The sequence below is a fragment of the Cygnus atratus genome, chromosome Z (assembly GCF_013377495.2).
Source record: "Cygnus atratus isolate AKBS03 ecotype Queensland, Australia chromosome Z, CAtr_DNAZoo_HiC_assembly, whole genome shotgun sequence".
NCBI lineage: Eukaryota > Metazoa > Chordata > Aves > Anseriformes > Anatidae > Cygnus > Cygnus atratus.
The window spans coordinates 37,860,466-37,884,534 of record NC_066396.1 but is presented as its reverse complement, the minus strand read 5'-3'; the positions used below and the strand labels follow the sequence as shown (position 1 = coordinate 37,884,534).

General features: G+C 37.4%; 1 protein-coding gene across 1 annotated transcript in view; it reads right to left on the bottom strand.

The window, feature by feature from the left end:
• Positions 1–24,069, bottom strand: part of TRPM6 (transient receptor potential cation channel subfamily M member 6) — a 71,469-nt gene that overhangs the window by 40,962 nt on the left and 6,438 nt on the right. The window contains exons 3-19 of the mRNA XM_035558518.1: positions 21,989–22,166; positions 21,384–21,597; positions 20,402–20,526; positions 19,444–19,615; positions 17,886–18,060; positions 16,329–16,452; positions 15,414–15,486; positions 15,197–15,297; positions 12,445–12,579; positions 11,852–11,905; positions 9,642–9,782; positions 8,903–9,013; positions 7,641–7,921; positions 6,373–6,601; positions 5,616–5,771; positions 3,134–3,268; positions 2,055–2,183 (exon numbers count right to left, since the gene is read on the bottom strand). Of these exons, the coding sequence (XP_035414411.1) occupies positions 2,055–2,183; positions 3,134–3,268; positions 5,616–5,771; positions 6,373–6,601; positions 7,641–7,921; positions 8,903–9,013; positions 9,642–9,782; positions 11,852–11,905; positions 12,445–12,579; positions 15,197–15,297; positions 15,414–15,486; positions 16,329–16,452; positions 17,886–18,060; positions 19,444–19,615; positions 20,402–20,526; positions 21,384–21,597; positions 21,989–22,166 (2,533 nt within the window). The remainder of the gene's footprint in view (positions 1–2,054; positions 2,184–3,133; positions 3,269–5,615; positions 5,772–6,372; positions 6,602–7,640; positions 7,922–8,902; positions 9,014–9,641; positions 9,783–11,851; positions 11,906–12,444; positions 12,580–15,196; positions 15,298–15,413; positions 15,487–16,328; positions 16,453–17,885; positions 18,061–19,443; positions 19,616–20,401; positions 20,527–21,383; positions 21,598–21,988; positions 22,167–24,069) is intronic.

The following is a 24,069-nucleotide window of genomic DNA, read 5'->3' as shown; positions in this document are numbered from 1 at the left end:
ACAAAAAATATACACAGCATCTCCATTAAAATCAAAGATACATTCTTTGACCTTTTCTGTCTGAACAGTTTTATGATATTTGAAAAAGTTTGTTTCTTATTTCCTTTTTTTTTTTTTTCAGGCCCACATACTATATATACTGCAATTCATTCTTTATTGAGGTTTAGACTTAATCTATAATGTTTTATTTCTCAAGCATGCCACACCAAACAGAATTGCTCTTCCTAAAGAAAAACAAATCCCAAGCCTGAACCTGTTCACTGAAAAGTGTTCTTCAGCAGAAAAGAACAGGCAGTACAGAACAGCTATCACTATAAATTAATTAATATTTTCTAGAGGAATGGTCACGACTTGCAGTAGCCCCTTCAAAAGCCCCTAAATCATGGAAAACATCAACCTAACCTTGCTGATGGGGAAACAACTATTGCCTGTTATTGCAGGCTGAAAATATAAAGTAAGATCCTTGTATTGCACCAAGGGCATGCTAAAAAAAGGAGTGCTGGCAACTAGGAAGGTAAAGAATGAAACGTTCACTCCTTGAACTGTGAGGTGCCCCAAAGGGATTTTAAGCTTCACTGAGCAAATGTGTGAAGTGGAATCTTTGGGAGGCTGTAAATAAAACCTCTGCATGTGGCATGAGTGAGGCCAATTATGCAGTGCTATGTAAGATCACACTGATAAGAACCAAGCAAAGGAGAGATTTTTAAATGTTATGCCCTGATCCTGCAAGAATTTACGCATATGAACACATTCATGTAAACAAGTGATCCTACTCAATTCAACTTGACTAACTCATATGAGGAACTAGTTGTAGGATCAGCGCCTAAGGCTTTAACCATTACTTGATACAATCTAGAGAAATGGACGTTTGCAATTATATATAACAAGACCCTCAGCAGTTAATTAGCTGGACATGTAACACAGATTGCCCTACAAAATCTTTGACAGCTGCCCAGAACTAGTACACGGACAAAGAAGATCAAGAAGAAATGAATTTCAAAGTCTCCAAAGAATGTTAATGCTAGAAAGGAGAAGTGATGTTTCCACTGTCCCACCATCAATACAGTGCAACAGCAGAACAGCAATCTCCAGTCCTTGATATTTCATATCCTTTTTTCTTTTCCCAATTAGATAATCCTTATTTTTTTTTAACCTCATGCAGCTACAGAACTTCTGTGTTCATCCCAAACTTCAATATATCCATAGCATTTCTGCTGCACCTTAAAATCCCTCACCTCTCTCATAATGATGTTGTAGTCTTCTGAGTGATCTGTTGTAACAGAATCCTTCACTCAGAACTGTGAATACTTTGTTTTATTCTTCTAAAAGTACAGCATTCCAAAAGCCATATAAAGGACACCTCACACCGCTGTTGATTACTGCTGCACCAATTCCATGTTGAAGGTATGTCTGATCAGATAAAATAATTTGTGAAATATATAGCTGCATTCGTCTCAAGCTTCAGGTCTGAAGTGCAAGGTGTGTTCAGAAACTCAGAAATAATTGACTGCAATTAATTGCAATTAATTTTCATTAGAGTATCATTTTTTCACGCCCAAACAATCCAGTGTTAAAATTTGCTGGCTTTTTTTTTTCAGTTTGTTTCTAGATGGTCAGTTAGACTTGATGGAAAATCTTAGATTATTCTACATAAAATACCTGATAACAATGCCCGCACTCAAAGTAGTACCTAAAGACACATTCTATATTCATTATAGGAAATCTAATGGTCTGGTCCAAGAAAGTAAGAAATGGGTGCCTACAATAGGGCTCCAAAACCCAATTCAGCACAATCACTTTAAAACAAACTGTATGTTACCACTGGCTTACATAGAAATGGAGTTTTAAGGACAAACTTCAAGATGTATTTTTAAAGTCCAAGTACTAGTCTTTATATAAAAAAAAAATCACATAAATAACTGCCCTATGTAATTCTTTCCTCTGCTAAATTCTCTCCAATGGAAAACTCACAGTTTGGCATTCTCCAGTTTATTTTATTTTCTGGTTAATAATACATCCTTTATAGATGAGAAGTGTGAATGGAAAAAGCTTACCTCCCTAACTTTTTCAATGGCAGTGCTGAAAATATAAATAATAACAAGCCACTCTTGCACACTCGGTCTTGGTTCCATCTTCACCAACACAGTATAAGTGAAGAGCATGAGAAACGCCATGTACGCCATCTAAAAAATACACAGTATATAATACAGATGCATGAAAAACTCCAACAAATTCCTGCAAACATATTATCAAATAATTACTCTGAATATAACAAAATATACTTTGAATATAACAAAATATACTTTGAATATAAACATATATTCTAACTACTGGGCCACTCTAAGATTTTTAAGCCTAGCTCTCCAAAGTATTTTTGTGCAAATACCCTTAAACATCATCTGAAAACTGTGTTTTGGTGCTCAAAAGATTGAAGCAGAAAATGAACTATTGCTGTGCATGTTCACCTAGGCCCCAACGCCCAACAGGAGCCATGCTATTACCTATCTTTCTTTCTAACTATCTATGTAAATGTTAACTATCTACACACTGTTACATGAATGTAAAGGTAATGCTACACTTTTGTCCTAACCTTGCGCAGGAGCAAGTAACCATTCTCAAAACTAAGTGAATCACATTTGATTTATCAGTGCCTTCCAAAACACAAAAAGATCAGATGGATAACATATTTAAAAGGTAACAAAACTTTCCATAAACATACCTAAGAAGGAGGATTTATGACATATCAATTGGTTGACTACAACCTGTTAAAGGAGTAACAGTTGACCCAACAGGCAGCCTGATCTCAAATACCTTAAGTTCTACTAACATAGAGGTTAGTTACTCAAATTGATTTAACAAATGCAGGGAGAATAAATCCAAATTGATTTAATAAATGCTCTGTAGGAAATAATCTTTTAAAAGAGGGGGAGGGTATCATTGTTGTGTTTTTTTTTTTTTTTTCTACTGCAGCTGCATGATTTCAGCTGAAAACTTTTCATTAAAATGTTTTCCCATTCCCCACCACCACCAAGTGACTGGAAATCCACGTTGGACAGAGAAAAAGTTGCATCAAGTGGCATTCAAAGAATCAGAGGAGAATTCTGGAAATCCAAGTTCTTGTGTGATGACCAACCGTGTGAAACCAGAACTTGACAATTGGTGCATTGTAGAACTCATAGATTTTTCTAGTGCCAGGCAGGTTTCCTTGTCCACCATCTACTTGGCTTTCATCAGACTTCTGAGCCACCTTCTCCACATCATAATCCTTCTTAAAAAGGAAATAGCATTTTAAGAGTAAGAAACCATGCTCTATGATTGCAAAGATTGTGCCATGTTAGAAGAAGGCACAGATGTTTAGGCTTTACTCAAAATATACTATTACTGTAGCTTGATTTTATCTGGTTACAAGCATCTCATTATCATTCCCACTTTTTAATTATAAATACCATTTAGCGTTTGGTCTTATGATTACATGCAATGGCCTGGGTATCAGCAGAATTGAATCCACTCCTGTTTCTGACACACATTTCTCTAAGGCTTTAAGCAAGTCACTTATCTCCCTGTATCTCATCTCCTCTATCTGTAAAGTACAGATAAATAACAACTCCCAATATGACTTAAGTGTGTAAGCTATAAATCTATTCATATCTGTGGGGCATTCTGAAATAAATGAATGAGTACCACATCTCAGCTCATTGCATGCAGTCTGAATACAGATGTGCAGAAAACGTCAGGATACTGGAGTTTTAAATACAGAATCCAGTTTCTACTTTTGGTGTACTGTATGCCTGATTAGAAGATGAGGATGAGATAAGTATTCTCTTACAAAATCAGTCTACAAAAAATAGAGGTAACTTCTTTATTATCCTCAACAAATTAAAAACAAAGCAAAAAGCAAACAATTCTGCATTGAGTTTGACACTTGTACAAGAACCCTTCTGAAGAAACAAATATCTGAGTTGCTGCTGAAACCTAGGAAAAGGTGCAGACCCACAGCAGTGGGCAACTGAAAACAAACAAACAAACAAAAAACAGAAGGTGCTGAAAGAAGGCTTTAAGAGATGGAGGGGAAACTAGGTAGTTTGGCAGGCCTGGAGGAACCAACCTATCTCATTCATTCTTGTTTTAACATTGGCTAATTGCCTTGGGTAATATCAATGTTAAAACTTGCTGATACTAGACACCTGCAGCACAGCAGTTTTGGTGACATGGAGATTTATCCCTACTACACAACATTTCCTTGTCAGGGAAAACTGGTTTTTTTCCATCATCTTTGACTCAGAAAAGTACTAAAACAGAGAAACACACACAGAATCATCCTGACATATTAACAGCAGATCTGTTGAGGTGAAGTAGACAATTTGTCCCATAAAAGAGTGCAATTTCCAGCTGCAGCAGGTGACTGGAATTTATGACCGTGTGTGAAAAATGTTCTATATGGCACTTGAAGATTTTTGAAATTTTCTGTACTTTTTTCTTCCGTGTTTCATATCAGAGGATTTAAGAAAAGTAGGTCAGCTTTCTGTTTTAAACAACACTCTGTATTAGATAAAATTAGAAGTTAAGCCTATTGCTAGCTCAGAAAGGAAGCAACCCTGTCTGAGGCAGGGCAGAAAAGCACATTGCTGTGTTGCTTTTTACCAGACTGCAGGGGGTCCCTACAGCAATTACAATTTGCCTTTCCTACATATCATAGCTGTTACCTAATCCCACAGAAAGCATTTTTGAACAGTCAGTTCAGGCACTGCAGGGTGTAAGAGCTTCAAGCATTTTCCTGCATCAAGTAGAAAACACAGGTGTGGCAATGACAGGTCTGCCATTCTGCTGCAAAAGCCCTTGACAATAATCCACTCTCCTTTATTTTTGCACAAATTGCAAGTTAACAGATAAGGTCCCAATCAATCCATAAAACATATCTGCTGGAGACAGAGCAAGTAAGATTGCCTGACACATCTCACTTGACAATCATATTTGCGCTGGTCAACACCTCACCAACATTTACCAGTTCGGATCAAAATTCTCTGTGTCTGATGTCTGCCTCCAACTGAAAACTTCTAGAAAATTTCAGTTCAAGGAATGACTTGTGAAGAATGAGGAAAAGAAAGGACACACAACTCTGCTTAGCAGAAGTGTGGAGGAATTCAGATCTTAATAGGGAAAGATTTCACCTATGCTAGAGATTCTCTACAGTCAGATCTAAGGAGGACTTTCATGCAACAACAGGTCCCTGCAGAGTGCTTCAGGACTCAGTTCAAATGATTAAACCAAAAGAGTGCTTCTCTTGTGCTTTAAATGACGTCTCTACTAGCCTCAAGAGACTCAGAAGAAGAGAGAACCTGTTTTTGAACACGGAGAGCAGAAAATTTGTGCCCTAAAAGAACGGCATAACTGACAGTTAATTATAACCTCTGTACTCCTGTGAGATTGGAAAGGATATTCTCAATATGACCAATACTGGACACATGAAGTGACTTGCCCAGGATCCCTCTAGTCTCTGTCCCAGCAAGGGATCAAAACCCTACTTCTTGATAATCTGGTCCCAATGTTTCCAGCTGATCAATCCCTCCTCATTCAACAGACCCTGACACACAAATGACTGCCCATCACAGACTAACCAGAGACAAGACATCTTTAGTGCTGGGTGGGCTCTGGTCCCCATGGTACCATGTAAACTGGTGGAAATCTTGAGACTGAGGCACATGAGACATTTCTGCCTTGTTTTTAAACTCCAGCATCAAGATAGTGGGAGGCAGGAGAATACTTACAATGACCTGAAAGAGAAACACAAGATTCAGGAAATTAATTCAGCAGTGATAGCATAGACCTGAGGCCAAAGTCAGCCATGCATGATGCCAGCACAAACCCATAGCTATTCCACTGGCCTGGGACAGAGCCACTGGGGTGGGAATCTCCGTGTCACACTCTTACAGCCTCTGAAGAGGTGTGCTGCTCTTGATTGTTTTGTGGCTTTGGAGAGAGTTAGTGGTATCTGGAGATACTGTAGATACTGTTCCCTATGTCTGGAGGGCATTCCTGCCATCAGCAGCTCTGTTGGAAAACCAGCAATGTGGGGCAACGAGAATAGGTGGGGAGGGACTGGAGGGTGCTGAGGAAATGGGAACAGACAAAGACAACTCAGGAGCTGTGTTCTCCTAATGCCATCCCCCAGATTCTTTTGCAAAGAAGTAAAACCAACGCCAAGTACTGTCCTCCCTCCCCCGCCTTTCTTTTCTCTCCCAGATGAATATGTTCCAATCTACACACAAGCATATCTGTCTGAAGCTGCATTAGACTAGTTCATAAACACAAATACATGTATAAAACATATAAATAGCATCTAAATGCCCCAAAAGCTAAAGTGAGTGATGCTACCTTAAACCAGGAGTTTTTCCGCATCTTCAGGCGTCCCATCCACATATCGGTCAGTAGCATCTGTGTGCAAGTATGAGATACAAAAGGCCGCAGGCCCACAGACACTGCTAGTTTTAAGCAAGTTGAGTTGCTCCAATTTTTCAGTTCATAGGTCAGCAACTTCATGGCCATCTGTTCATTTTGTTTGAATGCTTTTTCCAGTATATCTAAGGCAAGCTGCCCAAATTCCCTTGAGCAGAAAAGAATTAATAGGGACCAGTCAAAACTCAGAATCACTACTGGTTGGATTGAAAGCTCCATTAGCCAAAGTTCAGCTAAAATACACAGTAAGTATGCCTTTTTCTCATTTACCCATTGTTTTATCAATATATTTAGAGAAAAATAGTTTGGTGAGTAAATGTGACTATTTAGTCCTAATCACAAGGTTTAATGTCATCCTCGTTTCTATCTTTTGATTTATTTGTTTTGTTCTTAATCTCATTTAGTGATCAAAATGGACCCTATGAAGTTCTATGTACTAGCATCAGTGTGGGGAAGCATTGCAGGCATCTGCAAAAGCCTCTTCTTTTACACTGGCTCCTAGACACCTCTGTTGGGGAGACTCTGCCAGGAAGATATGCCTTCCTTTAAGTTTTGGAACTGCAAGCAGAACAGGCCAGCACATTTTACTGTAATCTGAATCTGAGGAATTATGGTACAAAACCATAATGACAATATGTCATTAAGAAGAAAAACTACCAGAAAAATACTACAATGAAATAACAAACTTGATGAAAGTTCTTGGTCTACTTCATTTTTGATTCACTCAGATATTTTCAGCGAATACTTTTCATAAGGTCTTATGCAGAGCAGGACTTAAGGACTGATTTTACTTTGTTCATTACCAGATATTATGAGTTTGAAAAGTTTAACACAGCTGTGTCATAATTGATTTTTAACAAGTTAAGCTGGTTAGGTAAGCTATTAGGGAAATTTCAAAATCCCCGTTGACCACATAGTAGACCGCAAGATATGCCCTACTAACCTATATTTTATTTTTCAGCTATGCAACTAGATAACATACTAATAGTTTTACCTTAATTCTTGACCAGACTGTGCACTAATACAGAGCTCCATTATATGTTATAAATAGTGAGCAGCAGAAGACATTTTATACTCCACAGTCTGCAGCACCACTAATCTTACATATTCTTATTGGATTATGAAAAAGTCTAACCATTCTAAGCATTGCTAATCTTTATTAACTGAAGTGAAGGGAGAACTCATACTTTGAGTACTTCTTAAGTTCTTCTGAAGTGTCATCCACCATGTTGCTCTGTTTAGCTTCATGTGCCATTGCCTTGTAGAGTTTACAAGCCACAACTGCTTTGACCATGGCTTCCTCTCCATGCTGCCAGAAGAACATTGCCATCTTCTGCCTTTTCATTAATACCGCCCAAACCAGGAGGTCATTATAGGGGTAGATAAAGCCAGATGACTCATAGTTCTCTGCAAAGTTTATATCCTCTTTTGACTTCTTCTTAGACTTATGGAAACCAGTGGATCTTTCCTATAAATTTGTTTTAAAAAACACAAAATCTCTCTGAATGGTTGAGGTTCAGATTCATGTGAATAAAATTGCACACAGTTCTGAATTGCAAGTAGCAAACTGTTTAATTGGTATATACATCAAAGTCATAAACCACAGCTAGGGTACATTTAGTTTATCAGTGCTAAGAAGCTGATAATATTAGTAGAGGAAAAAGACACTCCTTGCTCTGTACCCTTGCCATTTATAGCCTCCTCTTTTATAACATTGGGTACTCACGAACCCCTGCGATACCAAGACACTACTTTCACTCCTTTCTTGTACTCCCATCACGACCAGAGAAAAAGCAAACAGTAGATTGAAACCATACACAAAGGACTTATGATAGTTAATGATGATTTTTAGTTTACCACACCTGTAGTGTGAACTTTCTACACATTCCTATCTCTACTAATGGCAATGAAAATGTCTTACTAGGTTTAAGGGAGGTGAATCACAGATTGTGTCAGTGCTGTAATGCATTCATTTTGGTTCAGACTAAATTTAATAAAGCCAATTAAACTCATTCAACCCTACATTTAGTCTATCAGATATATGTATATGGTGATCTTTGCTCTTTTATTGTTCTTTCTTTGACAGAAAACGTTGTCTTTGTTTTACAGATATCAGAACTATATCTCTTCTTACTATAGCTACTTTAATAAGCAATCATGAGAAAACATCAGGAAAGTCAGAAAATTCCTACTGCTGCTTCCAAATAAGAAGAGTTTTCATCTGTGCTTGATATTCACAGATTTAGTGATACAGCATTTCAGTGAATGAAAGCTCTTATCAACAAGTGTGAATGGAAGTCAAAAAGTATCATGGGAGGAGTCCTTTACTGCGTGAACAGTGGGCAGTAAAACCTTATCATAAAAATGCCTGTCTAAAATAAATCTCTCAGTAAACTGATTAGCAGCCTACTGTGTCCTAAGTACAGTTCAGAACTAGCAATTACATTACCTTGCATTTGTAAGGCTGTGCTGTTCGGAAGAACTGAGAATGTAAAGTATTTTCAGCAGATCCCATTCTGCTACCCATTTGATTACTCTGATGAAGGGAATGAGACAGGTTCTGAGAAAAGCTGGAGAGCGCTCTCTAAATGCAAAGGCACACCATAAAACAGAAAGAGAAATGCAAATTAGGGACAAAGTTTGCCTATATTTATCTCTGACTTCAGTGGCGCCTGTGCAGTTATTCAGAGACTAGTGAGTCAGCCATCATTGCAAACTACAGCTGAAGCTTATACCAACAAGGAAAAAAAATGGCCTGTTTCACATTTAATTAAAAAAATATATATATTTTTTTCTGAATCTCGAAAAGATAAAATACTGATTTCCCCAATAATACAATTTAAACAACAAAGCTTGCACAACAATGGAATGACCCAATCTGGAATTTCTTCCAAGTGCCAGTCCTTACAAAAGGTGCCATAAGCTCTTTAAAAGACAAAAGTTCTCTGAACTTTTTGCTGACCATTTTGTCCAAAGGATGGCATTTCTAGCATTTGGTCTAGACATTAGACATATTTGTCTGTTTTAATTGCAACTTTTCCACAGCTAGCAAACTCATAAAACAGGTAAGCATGGTATACACTTAACTGATGACCTTCAGACAAAACACAGTGACATCCTGAGCTATTTTAAGGTACAATACTTTGGATTTTCTTTGTGACCAGTGGTAGCCATTTCACAGAATTTACCTTGTGTTTTCTGTACAGATCATTGTACAGAATTCGGAAATGTTTCCTTGTGTAGCTGCTCCGATAAGCTCCACCAAGGAGGTACTCTATAACCAGGCCAATATCGATCAGGGATATCTTATAATCCGAAGGAAGTGTACTCTGGAACACCAAATGTCACAAGCATTTTGTGATGTTGTTATGTGCAACATGCTATCCCTGCTACTATAAGGAAACTCTGGGAGAAGGTGCAACTGACAGCTACTGCATCTGTCAGGAAGTGTAAACATTCTTTAGGCATACAAAATTACTCTAGGAGGGAGAAAAGAGGCACACTGGCATTTTCAGCCTAAGAAGTGTGACATCTGCTGTCCACTGCATCCACATCACACAGGGAAATACATAGCAATGTTCACAAGACGAGCTACATTCAACACTGAAGGTAATTGTACTTCAGTACAATTCAGTACTTCAGTACAATTTTTATCAGCCAGACAAGCTGATAAAAATCTTCCTTTTCTGATAACAGAGCAAATTGGTAGAGTACAATCTGCTCATTAAACCAGTTTATTAATTAAAAATTAAGATATAGATGAAGCATACATTTAATGTTGTAGAATAATTCCAGGACACTTGTAGTCTCTTGCAGAGGCTCAAGACTGTCGTGATAACTAGGACAGCAGCTGCACTTGCATTAGTTGTACCTTCTGAGTATGTCACTACTTGTGTTTAAAGCACTGCTTCCCTGGGTACATCCAGTGTACTTCCAAGACACAAGACTTGTGACAAATTAGTTGAAGAAAGATTATCTTCCATGCATATTTTAGATATAATCAATAAAACCTTAAAGCGCAACTCTTGGAAATGAAAAATGTGCCTGCCTGTACATAAACAGGATCACAGGTATTATCAGGATCAGAGGAGTCTATGCCTTTCAGACTGTAAAAAGCCATTTTATCCATTAGGCTGAGCTTTTTTCATTGGAGTTTAGTGGCAACCCTCAGTATAGCTAGCAAAAGCCACCCAGTCTTGGGTAACAAGAGGCACCAACATGTTGAGCATTCTGGGGCAAAAGCGTGTCTCACAGCTTGCCACCTCCAAAACTAAAAAATAGACCAGTACTTATAGTCCTAAATACCCACACTTGCAGATGCTTCTCTGCACAAGCAACATATACTGAATGCTAGAAGGGGCAGACTGCAATGTATCTCCATTCAAACAAAGCAGCAGCAAAGCCGGTCACACTAATGGAGAAAACATCTCCATTCTCAGACTGGAAGAACAGAATGTATTTTCAACACTGAGATCCTCCAGGTCCATCATATAAATTAAACCCAAAATATGTCTATCAGTGTGGGAAAACACAGAAAATAGCTTGCCACGAAGATCTGAACACCCTGCGCCCACCTACTGTAGCATCAATGGCATTGACATGGAGGTCACCCATAAAAACAAAATCTTCTCAGAAATCCCAATACTTGAGACCAGAGAACTCTGCAAATAGTCAGATTAATTTATTTATTTATCTTAGTATTCATAACCTGGAAAGAACTGGCCAATTAATCTAGTTTTGGATCTAGGCATCTCTTGCAGTGGAGACTGCATGCAGAAAGAACAGCTCACCCCTTTCTGGTTAAGCAAAGCTGTCAGGGATAATGAAAATATGAAATAAATTAAATGTAGCTATATAACAAGGCTGTCACTAAACTAAGTCAGCCAGCGCTCCATGCAATAGTCATCCACTGCCACCTTCTGTTCTCCTAGACACTGCAGCACAGTAAAATAATCTTTCTTGTCACATCATCTTTCTGTTACTGCTTAGCACAGAAAGCCTCTTTCTTTCGCTTTAGGGGAAAAAAAAGGAAAAAGAAAAAGAAAAATGTTACATTAGTAAGCATAATCACTGTACTAATTCACTAGGTCTTTTGTACAATCACTTCATAATATCACTTTAGTAACTTGAGAAAGAGACAGTCTGATCTATACGAACCTCTGGCTTTGAAATTAAGGTACAGGACCCTTGGGAGTATTCAGTGGTAGTAGGTTAGTTAATTGCTTGGGGGGATTAGTGGGATGAAGATAAAAACCATTTAGTAGATACAGAAGTATGGTAATGAAAACATCACTTCTATTCCTTCATATTCCCCAGTATTGTCTAATAGCAGTCTGCCACTGGACACTAAAGCTCTAAGTTACTATTTTTGCTCCCCAGCCTCTCCTATATCCATTACCTGTTTCACATCTCGAACTAGGTGATGCAAAAGTAGATTTGATGGTCCTTGTTTCTGTGATGTGAAAAGAAAAAAGTAAATCAACACATCTCTACATTTGAAAAACAATATTGTCGAGGAAAGAAGTTTAAAGATCCTCAGAATAAACCATTGTGATTCACACTGTCCCCACAAACCTCTTCAAAAACATTTCAACTCCAATCTGTAACATCTCTATTAACTTAAATCTTACTATATGGTACATAGGTAGGTATCACTATGGTTAAACAGCATATCATTTACAACAAGGTAAGTATACATCAGATACCAGATTAAAAGCAGAGCAAAATTCTCATGAGCTTCAGGTGAGCAGTCTGGTTCAAGTCAATGAATTGAAAAATAAAAAGCTGGTACATCAATCCAATAATCCTTCATTGCAATCAAAACTGATCAAAACCCATTCATTTTCAATTTTTCTCAAAAGCTCTTTATCAAAAAGAAAAAAAAAAAAAAGTGGCCTGGCCTAATCTCTTAAGGAAAACAGTAATCTTTCTATATATGTTTATCCAAAGCTATTAGTGTGCCTTGTGTACACTGGGATTTCATATACTAACCGTATTGTAGAGTTCTTCCAAACGAGATATGGTAAGAAAATGGTGCATGTTCACTCCATGTTCTATTAACAGCTTTACAAAATCCACACGGTCCATCACTAAAGCATCCAGCATTGCTTGTTCCAAAGCACCAACCTTCAGAAGGACAGAAATAGATGGAAAGGTTAGAAAATTATCTTCTTATGGAACTAAATAAAAGATTCCTGGGCAGTTAAGGATCTGTTTATCACAATGATTTGTCTTTATGTATATTCAAAGTATACAGTATAGAAGAAAAATATACTGGAAGAAGCATCTGCCTAAAAAATCCAGTAGCAAGGGGGAGTAAAACTGTGTCTCCATAAACCCAATATCTGTGAAGACCTTTACAAGTCTACCTTTACAACCAGGCTTGGATAATAATATACTCTACAGCAGGATAATACTCTCCTACTCTTTAATTCACTTCAGAAGCTAATGTATGATAATGCTGGGGGCAGGAGGAAAGCCTCTCTTTTTCGACATATGACAAAAGCCATTTCAAGGTACTATATTTCAAGATCTCTCTATAGAACTCGATGTTCTTTAAAGCAGACTTCTCTTCACATATGAGAGAGAATCTGCGTTAGGATAAACTCTCAAACACGCTGCAAAGCAGAGCTCTACCTACAGCAGTATCGAAACTGTGAAAACTCTCGAGTCATAGTACTTGCACAGAACTTAAGAGGAATTCTACATGCAAAATAACAAAGGAGCTGGACATAGAGAGTCATAGAACCCCAAGTCCCTCAGCCTGTCTTCATAGGAGAGGTGCTCCAGCGCTCTGATCACCCTTGTGGCCCTCCTCTGGACTCGCTCTAATATGTCCATGTCCTTCTTGTGCTGGGGCCCCAGGTGGGGTCCCATGAGAGCAGAGTAGAAGGGGAGAATCCCTTCCCTCAACCTGCTGGCCATGCTTCTTGGCCAGAATACAGTCGGTTTTCTGGGCTGCCAGTGTACATTGCCAGCTCATATTGAGTTTCTCATCAACCAACACCCCTAGGTCCTTCTCCTCAGGGTTGCTTTCAATCCAGCCTGTATTTGTGCATAGGGTTGCCCAAGAACAAACTGAACTGTTCCAGTGCACAGCCATGCTCTCAGTGAATAATTTTTTCATAGTATCCAAATATCCATGCATAAACTGCTGACCATTACAATTGCATTGTATGGGTACTCCTCTTTAATTAAGAAAGCATTTAGGTCAAAATAGAATTTTAAAAATGTGTTTGTTTATTTATTTATTTATTAATTTACAATGTATGAAGAAAATGTTGTTTTTTAAGATTGCTTCCTACTTAATTGGCAGAAGATTTTCTAGAACATGTTTCTTTCCAATTTCTGCTTGGAGAAGCAGCTAGAGATGTAAGCGTTGTTTATTACAAACTCCTTACATCTTACTCAAAGAGGGGAACATTATTTCATTATTTGACAATGACTTTTCATTCAAAATGGTGCTGAACAATTGTGCAGATATGAACAGGTACACACATCTTTTTCAAACACATCTGAAGTAGAGGAACAGGGGCACGTGGACTGCCAGCAAATCCATAAAGGCCAAAGGATGATCAAGGTGTAAAAGAAACATGAGAAAAGAGAAGGCTATTCTAGAAATAGAAAATTAATTCATTGCCTCACTGCTCGCTACAGAATATGTTAGGAAAGTTCCCACATCAAAGCTGTTCTTTATGGCAGACAAATCTGAGGAACTATGTCAAACTGAACTGTCGGTAGAAAAGATTTTAGAAGTCATCAGTAAAGTGGTAGCAAATTGTCAGTACCAGGTAGTATTCACGTAAGATCTCCCACGGAACGGATGCATAGCTGAAATCAGCCCTCTTAACAGCAGAATGGGAGATATAAAAAGAAAAGCAAATTTAAAAAAAAAAAAAAAGACAAAGAAATGTTTTACTTTGATAAATATGCACTCTTACAACAAATGGGAAGTCCCAGCACTCTCAGTCTTTCCTCACAGGACAGGTGCTCCAGTCCCTTAAACACCTTTGTGGCCCTACATTGGACTCCCTCCAGTATGTCCAGGTAGCTGTTGTACTGGCGGGGAGCATAGAAATGGACAGTCTTCCAGGTGCAGCTTCACCAGTGCTGGCAATACTTTGCCTAATGCAGCCAACAATACCGTTAACCTTCGTAGTGGCATATTGCTGACTCATGTTTAACGTGGCACCTACTAGGTCATTTTCTGCAAAGCTGAGCCACAATGGCATGCTAACCACAGATAATTTTATTTCTACCTGTCAACACCATAAAGGATTCAGCATTTGTCTTGGGATATCCGTATTCTCTGGAGCTAGGAAAACAGAGACAACACTCCTTTGTAGTTTATTCCTTCAAAGAAAAGAATGTTCTGGGTTACCGTGAAATGTCTGTGATCGTCAGTGGTTGTCAACATAGGCTTGAGGGATACATATCCAGAAGGACCATTGAAACTATTTGAAAAAGCTAGCAGTGAAAACTATGGGAATTTTAGACAGCATCTCTTTTCTGGGTAAACAAGTGCATTTGATTTTTCATCTGATGCCCTCAACTGTCTCTACAGTTGAGCACTTTGCAGTTTTAAGAATAATGCTTCTTCAAAATAAGAGATGATTACCCCAAAAGACTGACTCCAAGCACCAAACTACTCCTCATTTAAAAAGCCTGACAAATGCAAACCATGGAAAATCAGTTGTCACAATAAAGTGTAAAGGTACTGCAAAAAAATAAAATGTAAGAGTACCTTCCAGTGTTGTCCATAAACCAATATATGTTTCTTGGCAATATCTAGCTGGTTCCAGGCCAATGCCAAATCCAGCTGATCTGAAGCAGACATATTTGTACCTAGAAAACAAGCAAAGGACCGAGTAGTCTTCACACATTGATGTTACTCCTTTGCTTTGAAAGGATAAGCCAGTGGGACTGTATTTCAGATGAAAGCAGATCGTATTTTTGGGTACCTTTCAGGAGTGCAGTCAGAATTGCCAAATCAATGTCCTGCTGCTCTTCAGACTCCACATCAAGTATGGTTATCTGTTAGAATTGCAGAAGTACACTATTTGAGGTGGGGTAAAGAAGTCTGTGGTTATTTCTTCTTGGCTGTGGTAGATTAAATCATAAAGACTTCAACACAAACACTGGCAAAGGCCCGGTCATGATTTTCCTTTGTTTCAGAAAGACAATGTACCAGTTTGCTTTGTAATACAATAGCATACAAGACAAATTGGCATCAACCTACTGCATAATGTCTATTTCCTTTTGATTAGTTTTAAAGCTACAAAATGCAAAAATGCAACGTGATGAATAACTACATAGCTTTCAACTAGAAAACAGACACTCCAATTAAGTAAAACAAATAATAATAAAAACATATTGGATAGTTTCCATTTTAGTAATCATTGCTACAACTGTCGTTATTCCCAAAACAAATATTTGGCAACTCCAAATGAGCTCCTGAGCCAATAAACATGACAGTGCATTCTATCCTGATATTCAGAGACAAATTCTAGCACAGTTCTGGTACAAGCAGAAGAATAGATAGAACCACTTCCAAATTACAAAGAACACAGTACTAGAGCATTAAAAAAGTAAAAATTAATTGATCTTTCATGTGAAAACAAAGATGTCCAGCCTCTACTAAAATCAGAAAGACTGTCATTTCATAAGCAGCCATCAAGACTTCCAAAGTTAACTAAGCAGCCTCTGTGGAGCTACTTAGTATATAAATTAGTACAGACACTTTTGTATTATATTTACTTTAGGGATAACACCATTACTTTTACAACTGCTGCGTCCATGCCAACCCACCACAGAAAGGGCAAAAAGCGTAACAGCAAATTAAGATATAAAAAAGTCAGAGCGTTAATCCTACTCACAGACTCTCTGTGCTCCATGCATTCCATCAAAATGTGAAATAGATTACTGGACTGTTTCTGCCCCAAACTAAACATATTTTGAATCATTACCAAAACTTCCTCCTTCACTTGAGGGCGCAGCTCCCTGAAAAACAGATATACAAGCTAAAATATATATTTTTTTGGGCTACTTCTTCCCAGCCCAAATGACATCTAAGCAAGAGATAGGGACTGCAGAGACACTTGGAGATCTCTTATACTTCCACTTCTCCGTTGACATCTTCCTCCCTTTGCTCAACAAAACAAAACAAAAGCATCCCATAACTTAAAATATTATTTGCACAGGCATTCGTTCTGACCATACATATGTATTATTGGAAATTGAAGAAATGGAACAGTTAACAATTTTCAAAGGATTATCCGTGAATATAAAGCAAACAGCCACGAAAAGTTCAGAAACCTTTTTTCTTTCTTTCAGTATTAATATAGGGATAAAATTAAATTCCTCATTAGTTCCTTGTTATTCTTGATATCTCTCTTTTCCCCTCATTTCTCTCTGCTAACCCTTCTGTTCATATTCTTCTTTCCTTCTCAAATGATAGGATATTTTTTTTTAAAGATCAAAGAATATTGAGGACAAAGCAAGTGAAAAAAGTGAAAAATACTACCCCTGCCTCCCTCTTCCCCCCAAATATTTAGAAAAGACCATGGAATCATAAGAGATTGGAAGGGACCTTAAAGATCATCTAATTCCAACCCCTTGCCATGGGCAGGGACACCTTCCACTAAACCAGGTTGCTAATAAATAATAAATAAATTATTAGGATATATACATAATGAATAACTAAGTTTATTAAGCTGTTAATTTCTGTTTAATTAGAAAAATTCCAGGTCAGATTGTGTGTGGTTTTTTTTTAATTGACTTTTATGTAAAAAGCCCTTTTGCCTTTGAAAAACCTTCACAAAGATATTAATTTGCTGTAGAAATATATTTGTTTATTTACATTTTGGATACAAAATTTGCATCAAGTTAGGTTTAATGCAGAGTCTGAGGCTAAGACTGCACTAGAAGTCACAAACAGAATTACAGTAAGGATGACAAATCTGGGTAAACAAAGCTAAAACCAGAGCACATTACTCCTTCTCCTACCCCAGCCTGAGGTGCCTACAGCCACTAACCCCAGCCGTAATCTCAAACATGCTGTGAACCCAAGCTCCAAGGCCACTTGCAGAATATTGATGACATATGAAAGGATTGGATCAAAACTTGAGGCACTGTGGGGTCCCTCAGCAGTGTCCCTAGACGAAGGTGAGAAACATAATGATTCAAAATACCTACATGCATTTTCTATTTCCTCTGAAAACAAAAAAAATAATCCCTTAGCAAATTTGGCAGAGACATTTTTTTAGCACTAGTTTGAGGAAGGGAAGGAAGAAACACTGCTCCCACTTCACAGAAGTAAAAGGCAGCAAAAGACCATGGCAGGGTTATCATCAGAAGCATTAGAAATCATCTCTGTGGTTTTGGGACAGGCTTTTTACGGCCCCTCCCAACACAACAGACCGTGCGCTACTCACCCTGTATCACCTGTGTGTTTGTGGGTAAAAGCCAGGATATCTGCAGCTCTGCCAGTGCCCTCATAGACCACCACAGGGACAGGTGGACTGGTCCTCACGTACTCCCACACCATTAGAATCACATTGGGACCTCCTTCCACCACCAACCCAACTATGGGTACACCTTGGCCCATTCCTGTTTCAAAACACAAGTAACCAGTTACAAACAGGTCTCAGTAACACACACACACACACACACAAAATCAGGACATCTGATCAATACTCATGAAGAAGTCTCATAGTAACTACGTGATTCAACAGAGAGGAAATCATGCCTCCACTATCTCTAATTTAAGTCTGATTTTCACTGAACTTCTGTGACCAGATCAAAATGACCATGAAAACATCTCAATAAAGTTCTAGCATCAGAAAGAAGGAATATCCTGCTGAATATCCTGCCCTTTACATTAGCTCTCACACATGCAAGGACACTGACAGCATTTTAAATGCGATCCATATCCATTTTGTTATCTGCACATAAAAAAAAAGTAATTAGGCACCTTTTAAGGACTTTCTCAAGTTTTACAGTAGCAGGCTATTTTTCTTACTAATCAGAAATATTTCCAATAAGATGCAATAGAAATAATAATTAAAAAAAATAGAAATAGTCTGACTTAAAGTCCTAATAAAAAATATCAGAGGCTGAGTAAGAAGCTCTAAATATGAACAGATTAAAAACTGAGTTAGTTTCTAAATACTATACTGTAAGCAAGTAAAGAAAACAAGGATTCAATATTATAACTCTACTAAAGTTTTTTAACATACGTAAAGATTTAAATCATTAGGTAAGAATGAATTTTCCACAAATGACTTATACAAACTAGTAAATAAAAAGAAATACTTGTCTATGTAATACATATTTCTTTCATGATTTCTATACTATAATTCAGTTACTGCATAAGCAACCAATGGAAGTTGCACAAACTGACAAACAGAAACACTGGATAAAAGTACTCCTTTTGCAACCAGTCTTTGCCTCTGTACCTGGGGAGGACACAAGCTGGTAATATAGAAAAGTGGTAAGGATAAAAGTAATAAATGTGGAGAAGAATACAAATTCGACCAAATGTGACAGTTTTTCTGCCTGGCAAAATGCTGCAAAACTGTATAGTGCTTATATAAAGACCATGCAAAACTGTGTGAAGTGAGAAAATGCTCAATACATCTGAGTCATTTAGATGTCCCTGCAACTAAGAAACCAAAATGTGAGTTAGTCCAGATGCATAATGCTTTATGAGAATGCTGTCCTTTTTATTTTTTCTGATATTCAGAATTCAAGACAGTTGCACTGAGCAACTTTCAACCTCAGTGAAATCTACGGAAAATGAATCAGAATCATTTAGGTTGCAAAAGACACTTAAGATCATTAAGTCCAACCATCAACTTAACACTACCAATTCCACCATTAAACCACATCCCTAATTGCCACGTTCACAAGAAGATGACAGGAAATGTCAAGCACCTTCATGATCTTTTAAATAGGGTTTTCTGTAATAAAGCTGACCATGGCAGTACTTACTTGCGTGTATTTTTTGAAGTGACAAATACTTCTCCAAATTCCTCCTGAGCATCATTTCATTCCCATATTTGCCTACTGTCCCATCATCTGCCATTAGAAAATGAGAATGCATGCTGTTGAGGGTACTTAGCTTGCTGAGTGGATTACCAAGAGTCTGGTATAGGCAAACTACCTATGAAAACCAAAATAAAAAGATCTTCACAGAAACCAGCAAAATATCACCAGGTACGTCAACTCATTTTTATGTATTTCTTCATCACATTGCAATCTTATGAAAATCTCTATCATGCTTTTTGTTGCTCTAGTCAAGAATGGGCTTTCATTTTATATGATCTTAACAGCAACAAAACCACAATTTATTGCACAGAAAACATTTCTGATTAGGCAGGCTTGCAGTCCTTAGTCAGGGTCACTGCCTGCCTTTCTTTGCAATAGTTGAAACACAGTGGCATATTTTTCCTGGGTGTATTTCTGTTAAAAACATGTAAGCTACTATTTATCAGGAATTAATGTGCCTTACATATCAAGTGTTTTTCAACAGTTAAGTAGATTGTGCCCTCACAGTGGCACTTACTTAAAATTCTAATTTATGAACAAAAATCACACATAATAATAGCCTTTTTGTGTATACCATTAACCTGACTGCCTATCCTAAATCACATAAATATAGAAATACATCATTTGCATCCTCTGGAGAGTTACCTAATTAATTACAAATTTTCAAAAAAGGAATGAAAATTTCCTATAAGAAATGTTTTAAAATTATTCATTTACAGAAGAAAAACAAAATACAGTGTCTCAACATGCCACAGAATTCCCCTACTGTGCAAAATCTAAGCCTCTGTTACTAAGAAAAAATACCAAATCAGGGAAATAAAGCAAGCAGAAAATAAGGTATGAACAAAAGCTAAAACATTGCCAGAACATAAAGGGTTTTAATAAAATGTGTCAAACTCACATCTTTGCCAATGAGATCCCTCTGGTTCTCAATGATACCCCATGGGGGGATCCCAACAGCACAAATCTTTCTCAGGTATGGTGAGGCATGACCTTTCAGTGCATCCCCCACATGCCTGGACACTCCTAAACAGACAATTAACAATCATTTTTCTTCTACATTCATAGACTCGCTACAGGACAGAAATGAAAGAGCTTTCCATCATGTACTTTATTCTGTAGTTATGTTTTGATCAGAAATAAACCTCCTCCCTGCTTGTATACTTGATGTGCCTTGCAGTAATTTGTAAGGCTCAGATGTAATGTGCCAATGCTTCATACTCAACACAAATTTTTAGTTAATAATTCTAACATATGTGCTACTGGGACTTTCTACCTGAATTGAAACTTTATTATTTACATAAGTGTAGAGGCTGGTTCTCCTGTGAGGTCACTTGATTGAATAAAAGCTAAAGAAGTAAAATTGTTTCAGTTCTGTGGCTTACTGATCACCTCAGTTTTTGAGAATAGAAAAATCCACAGGGATTTTCAGATAATAAAATAGGCTAGTTGTAAGGATTATCATAACTCAAAAATTTCTTAATTATAAAACAGGAGTTAAATTTAGATTTGAAAACAGTTTCCAAAACACTGCTTATAATCCTCAGAAGCTAAATATTTCAATAAAGCAGATAAAATTGACTGAAAATAAGTTCTGCTTATCTACTATCAGTTGGCACTGTGTTTCTTACTACATGCAGAATACTCTTTGCTCGTTAATAGAACAATAAAAATAAAATACAACAAAATATTCAGAATGCCTGTCAACAGCAAAGGCACTGTTACTCTTTGAATTATGCATTGTTCCTAAACCAGAAATGCTTTATTTTTGTGGTAAAATATCACAAATATCAAACAATTTCATTATATTTGCCCCAAATATATATGCTTATATACAGACAAGAACACCAGAGGGAGACTAAAAGAAATAAGAATTACAATACCACTGTTGATGCCTTCTGTAATTATCCATGCTCCTGTAGTCTCAGCAGCCTTCACCAGTCCCTTACTGAACACCTGCTTGATCTTTGAGGGAAGCTTGAAATTTTGAATGCCTCCATGAACGGAGATAACTAGCTTTGGCAACTCCATCTGCCATTCTTTAACCATCAAGTGTAACAGCTGATCCAAATTGCTATCATAAGAGAGTCTAATATACTGGAAGAAAGTCAAAAAAATTGGTAAAATAAACATCCTTAAAATACTCCTAGAGAAGAAAATGCAACATTTTATGAAGTTCCCACCTCTAACATCTTAAACACTTTGTGCAGGATCACAACTTTCATAATACAATTAAAGTGATAGCACAAAAATACATCAGTGAGCAATACAGACAGAAAGACAAGCTATTCTTAATTACAGTGAAGTTCAACGTAAAAATATTATGCACACGCTCTAACTCGAATTATGTTTAGGTTCCCCTGCTCTCTTAAGAAAAACCATCCAATATTCACCCAGTGTCACTCTTCACCTTTCTTACACTGGAATTATAAGAAGAAGTCAGACATATATACCCCAACATTCATTAAGAATTGAATTACATGCAAACCTTGGCATGGTAAGTGTGATCTCCATCTTGAAAACTGATTGTTCCAAATGCATCCGTTGGACTCATCTGTGTATGTTTTTGCACAGACCATTCTTCATCTCTCTGCAGGGCAGGCTGATAGACAGGCCAACTACAGTCTAATCCTGGGTGATCTCCAATCAGACGTCCACAGCAGCATCTCACATTAGAGAGGCGAGATAAAGAGATTAGACGTAAAGAAACAATTTTATACTATACACACTTGTGCGCAGCTCTAGGATCATCACCAAAATAGTCCAAATAGTTTTCCTACAAAGAAGAGTATCTTTCTGACACTGAATAAAGTAAAAATGAGCTCAGCTAAAAAATCTCAGAAATGACAAAATGACATTGAATTAAATATACATGCTTTACTAGATACATGACTTGTTCTCTGTGTTGAGAACACTGCTAACAGTTTGACAGTTTACCCAGAAATTAATTTTGACCTGAGATTTACTGGACTTGTGAAATTTCAGAGGAATATCTTAGGACACCAAGATCTGTTATGGTTATTACCAGAGGTTATTCTAGGTATTGAAGAAATATCTAGTAGTTACACTCATTAACTGGGAAGAGAGGAGCAACCCTCAGTCTAGAGACACCATTGTACTAACCCTTGGACATCAGCAAAGTGAATATACAAAATAAATTAAGTGCAATATTATGAGAAATTTAGCAGAAGCTCAGTTAGCATTAAAGGTTTGCAACAGGATGAATAACCCAGACTCCAAATTCAATCGGTATTACTGTCATACAGGCTCCAACAAGCTCCAGCCAGCTCTACAAGGGTAACTTTGATGTATTTATAGTGACATCTGACACTCCAGTTTTCCTTTAGACATTTCAAATGTTAACATACTCTGGGAAATGGAGATAAATTCTTCCCCTTTACTCTGTAAAATAACAAATAACCTCCAAAAGCCCAAATTCAGTCAAAAGACTGTCTTGGGACTCTGATGCATTTCTGGTGAATCTAGGTGCAAGCTAGATGTAAACTTGATCTACAAAATCCTCAAAAACTCAAAAAGAGAGACTAGTTTCTGTGCAGATGAGTGTAAACTAACCAGTGAAAGATAAATACATTAAAAAAAAAAGGCGCTAAGCAAATTAAGGAAGTGAACTGCTTTAGAGAGGTACTTTTTGACACCTAGAAACCAAAAAATTTTGTTTGCATCCCTGTTTTCTTAAACAGGCAAATAGCAAATCATATTTGATCGATTTTGCTCTGCAAAAGCAAACTGGAGAAAGAAGCCTCCTACAGTTACAGGTAATTAATAAATCAATTAATCTTACTCATTGAAGAATTGCAGAGTCATAGAAACCTTAAGCTGCAAAAAAGACTTGAGCTCTGTTATCATATGTATGATGGTGCTTAGCTAGAAGTCAGAAAGCAATAGGGGCTATCAAAAATGCCTGACTTTTGTCAAGCTAATTCAACATGGATTAGCTAATTTAGTAGGAAATCACAGAAATACAGGGATTTTCCACAAAGTCAGGCACGCAGTCACAAATGAATCCTGTAAAAATAAAGAGGAATTGATCTAGCTGGAAGTAAGGAGAAAGCCTCATTGAGACCCTTTTTGTCAGTCTATTCTAACCAGAAGTATTCTCCAGTCCAGCTCACTGCATTCACTGCATGATTCCACAACCATTTGCACCATGGTGGTGATAAGGAAAAAACAAAACAAACAAAAATAAATAAATAAATATTAAAAAACAAGAAATAGCAGAGCAGGCACAGGAGCTGATGAAACTAGCTACTGATCTAGAAATCTTATTCTGATGACCCCAAAATCAAAACCTGCTGTAATTCTGACTCCTCAGAGGCAATCCAGGTCAAGGATCATGAACTAGACAAAAAGTATCCAAAGCTGGAACTTGGAGAATAAGCCAGTCACACCAAAACATTTACAGATACACAATGTTTCCTGTTTCAGGAAACTGCATGGGTTCAACACAGATGGAAGATCATTGCAGATCTTGTGAGTGCTGTCAAATAGCGCGTGGACTCAGACTTCACTGAGAGTTGCCACAGAGCCATACCTGTTCTAAAACTGTTT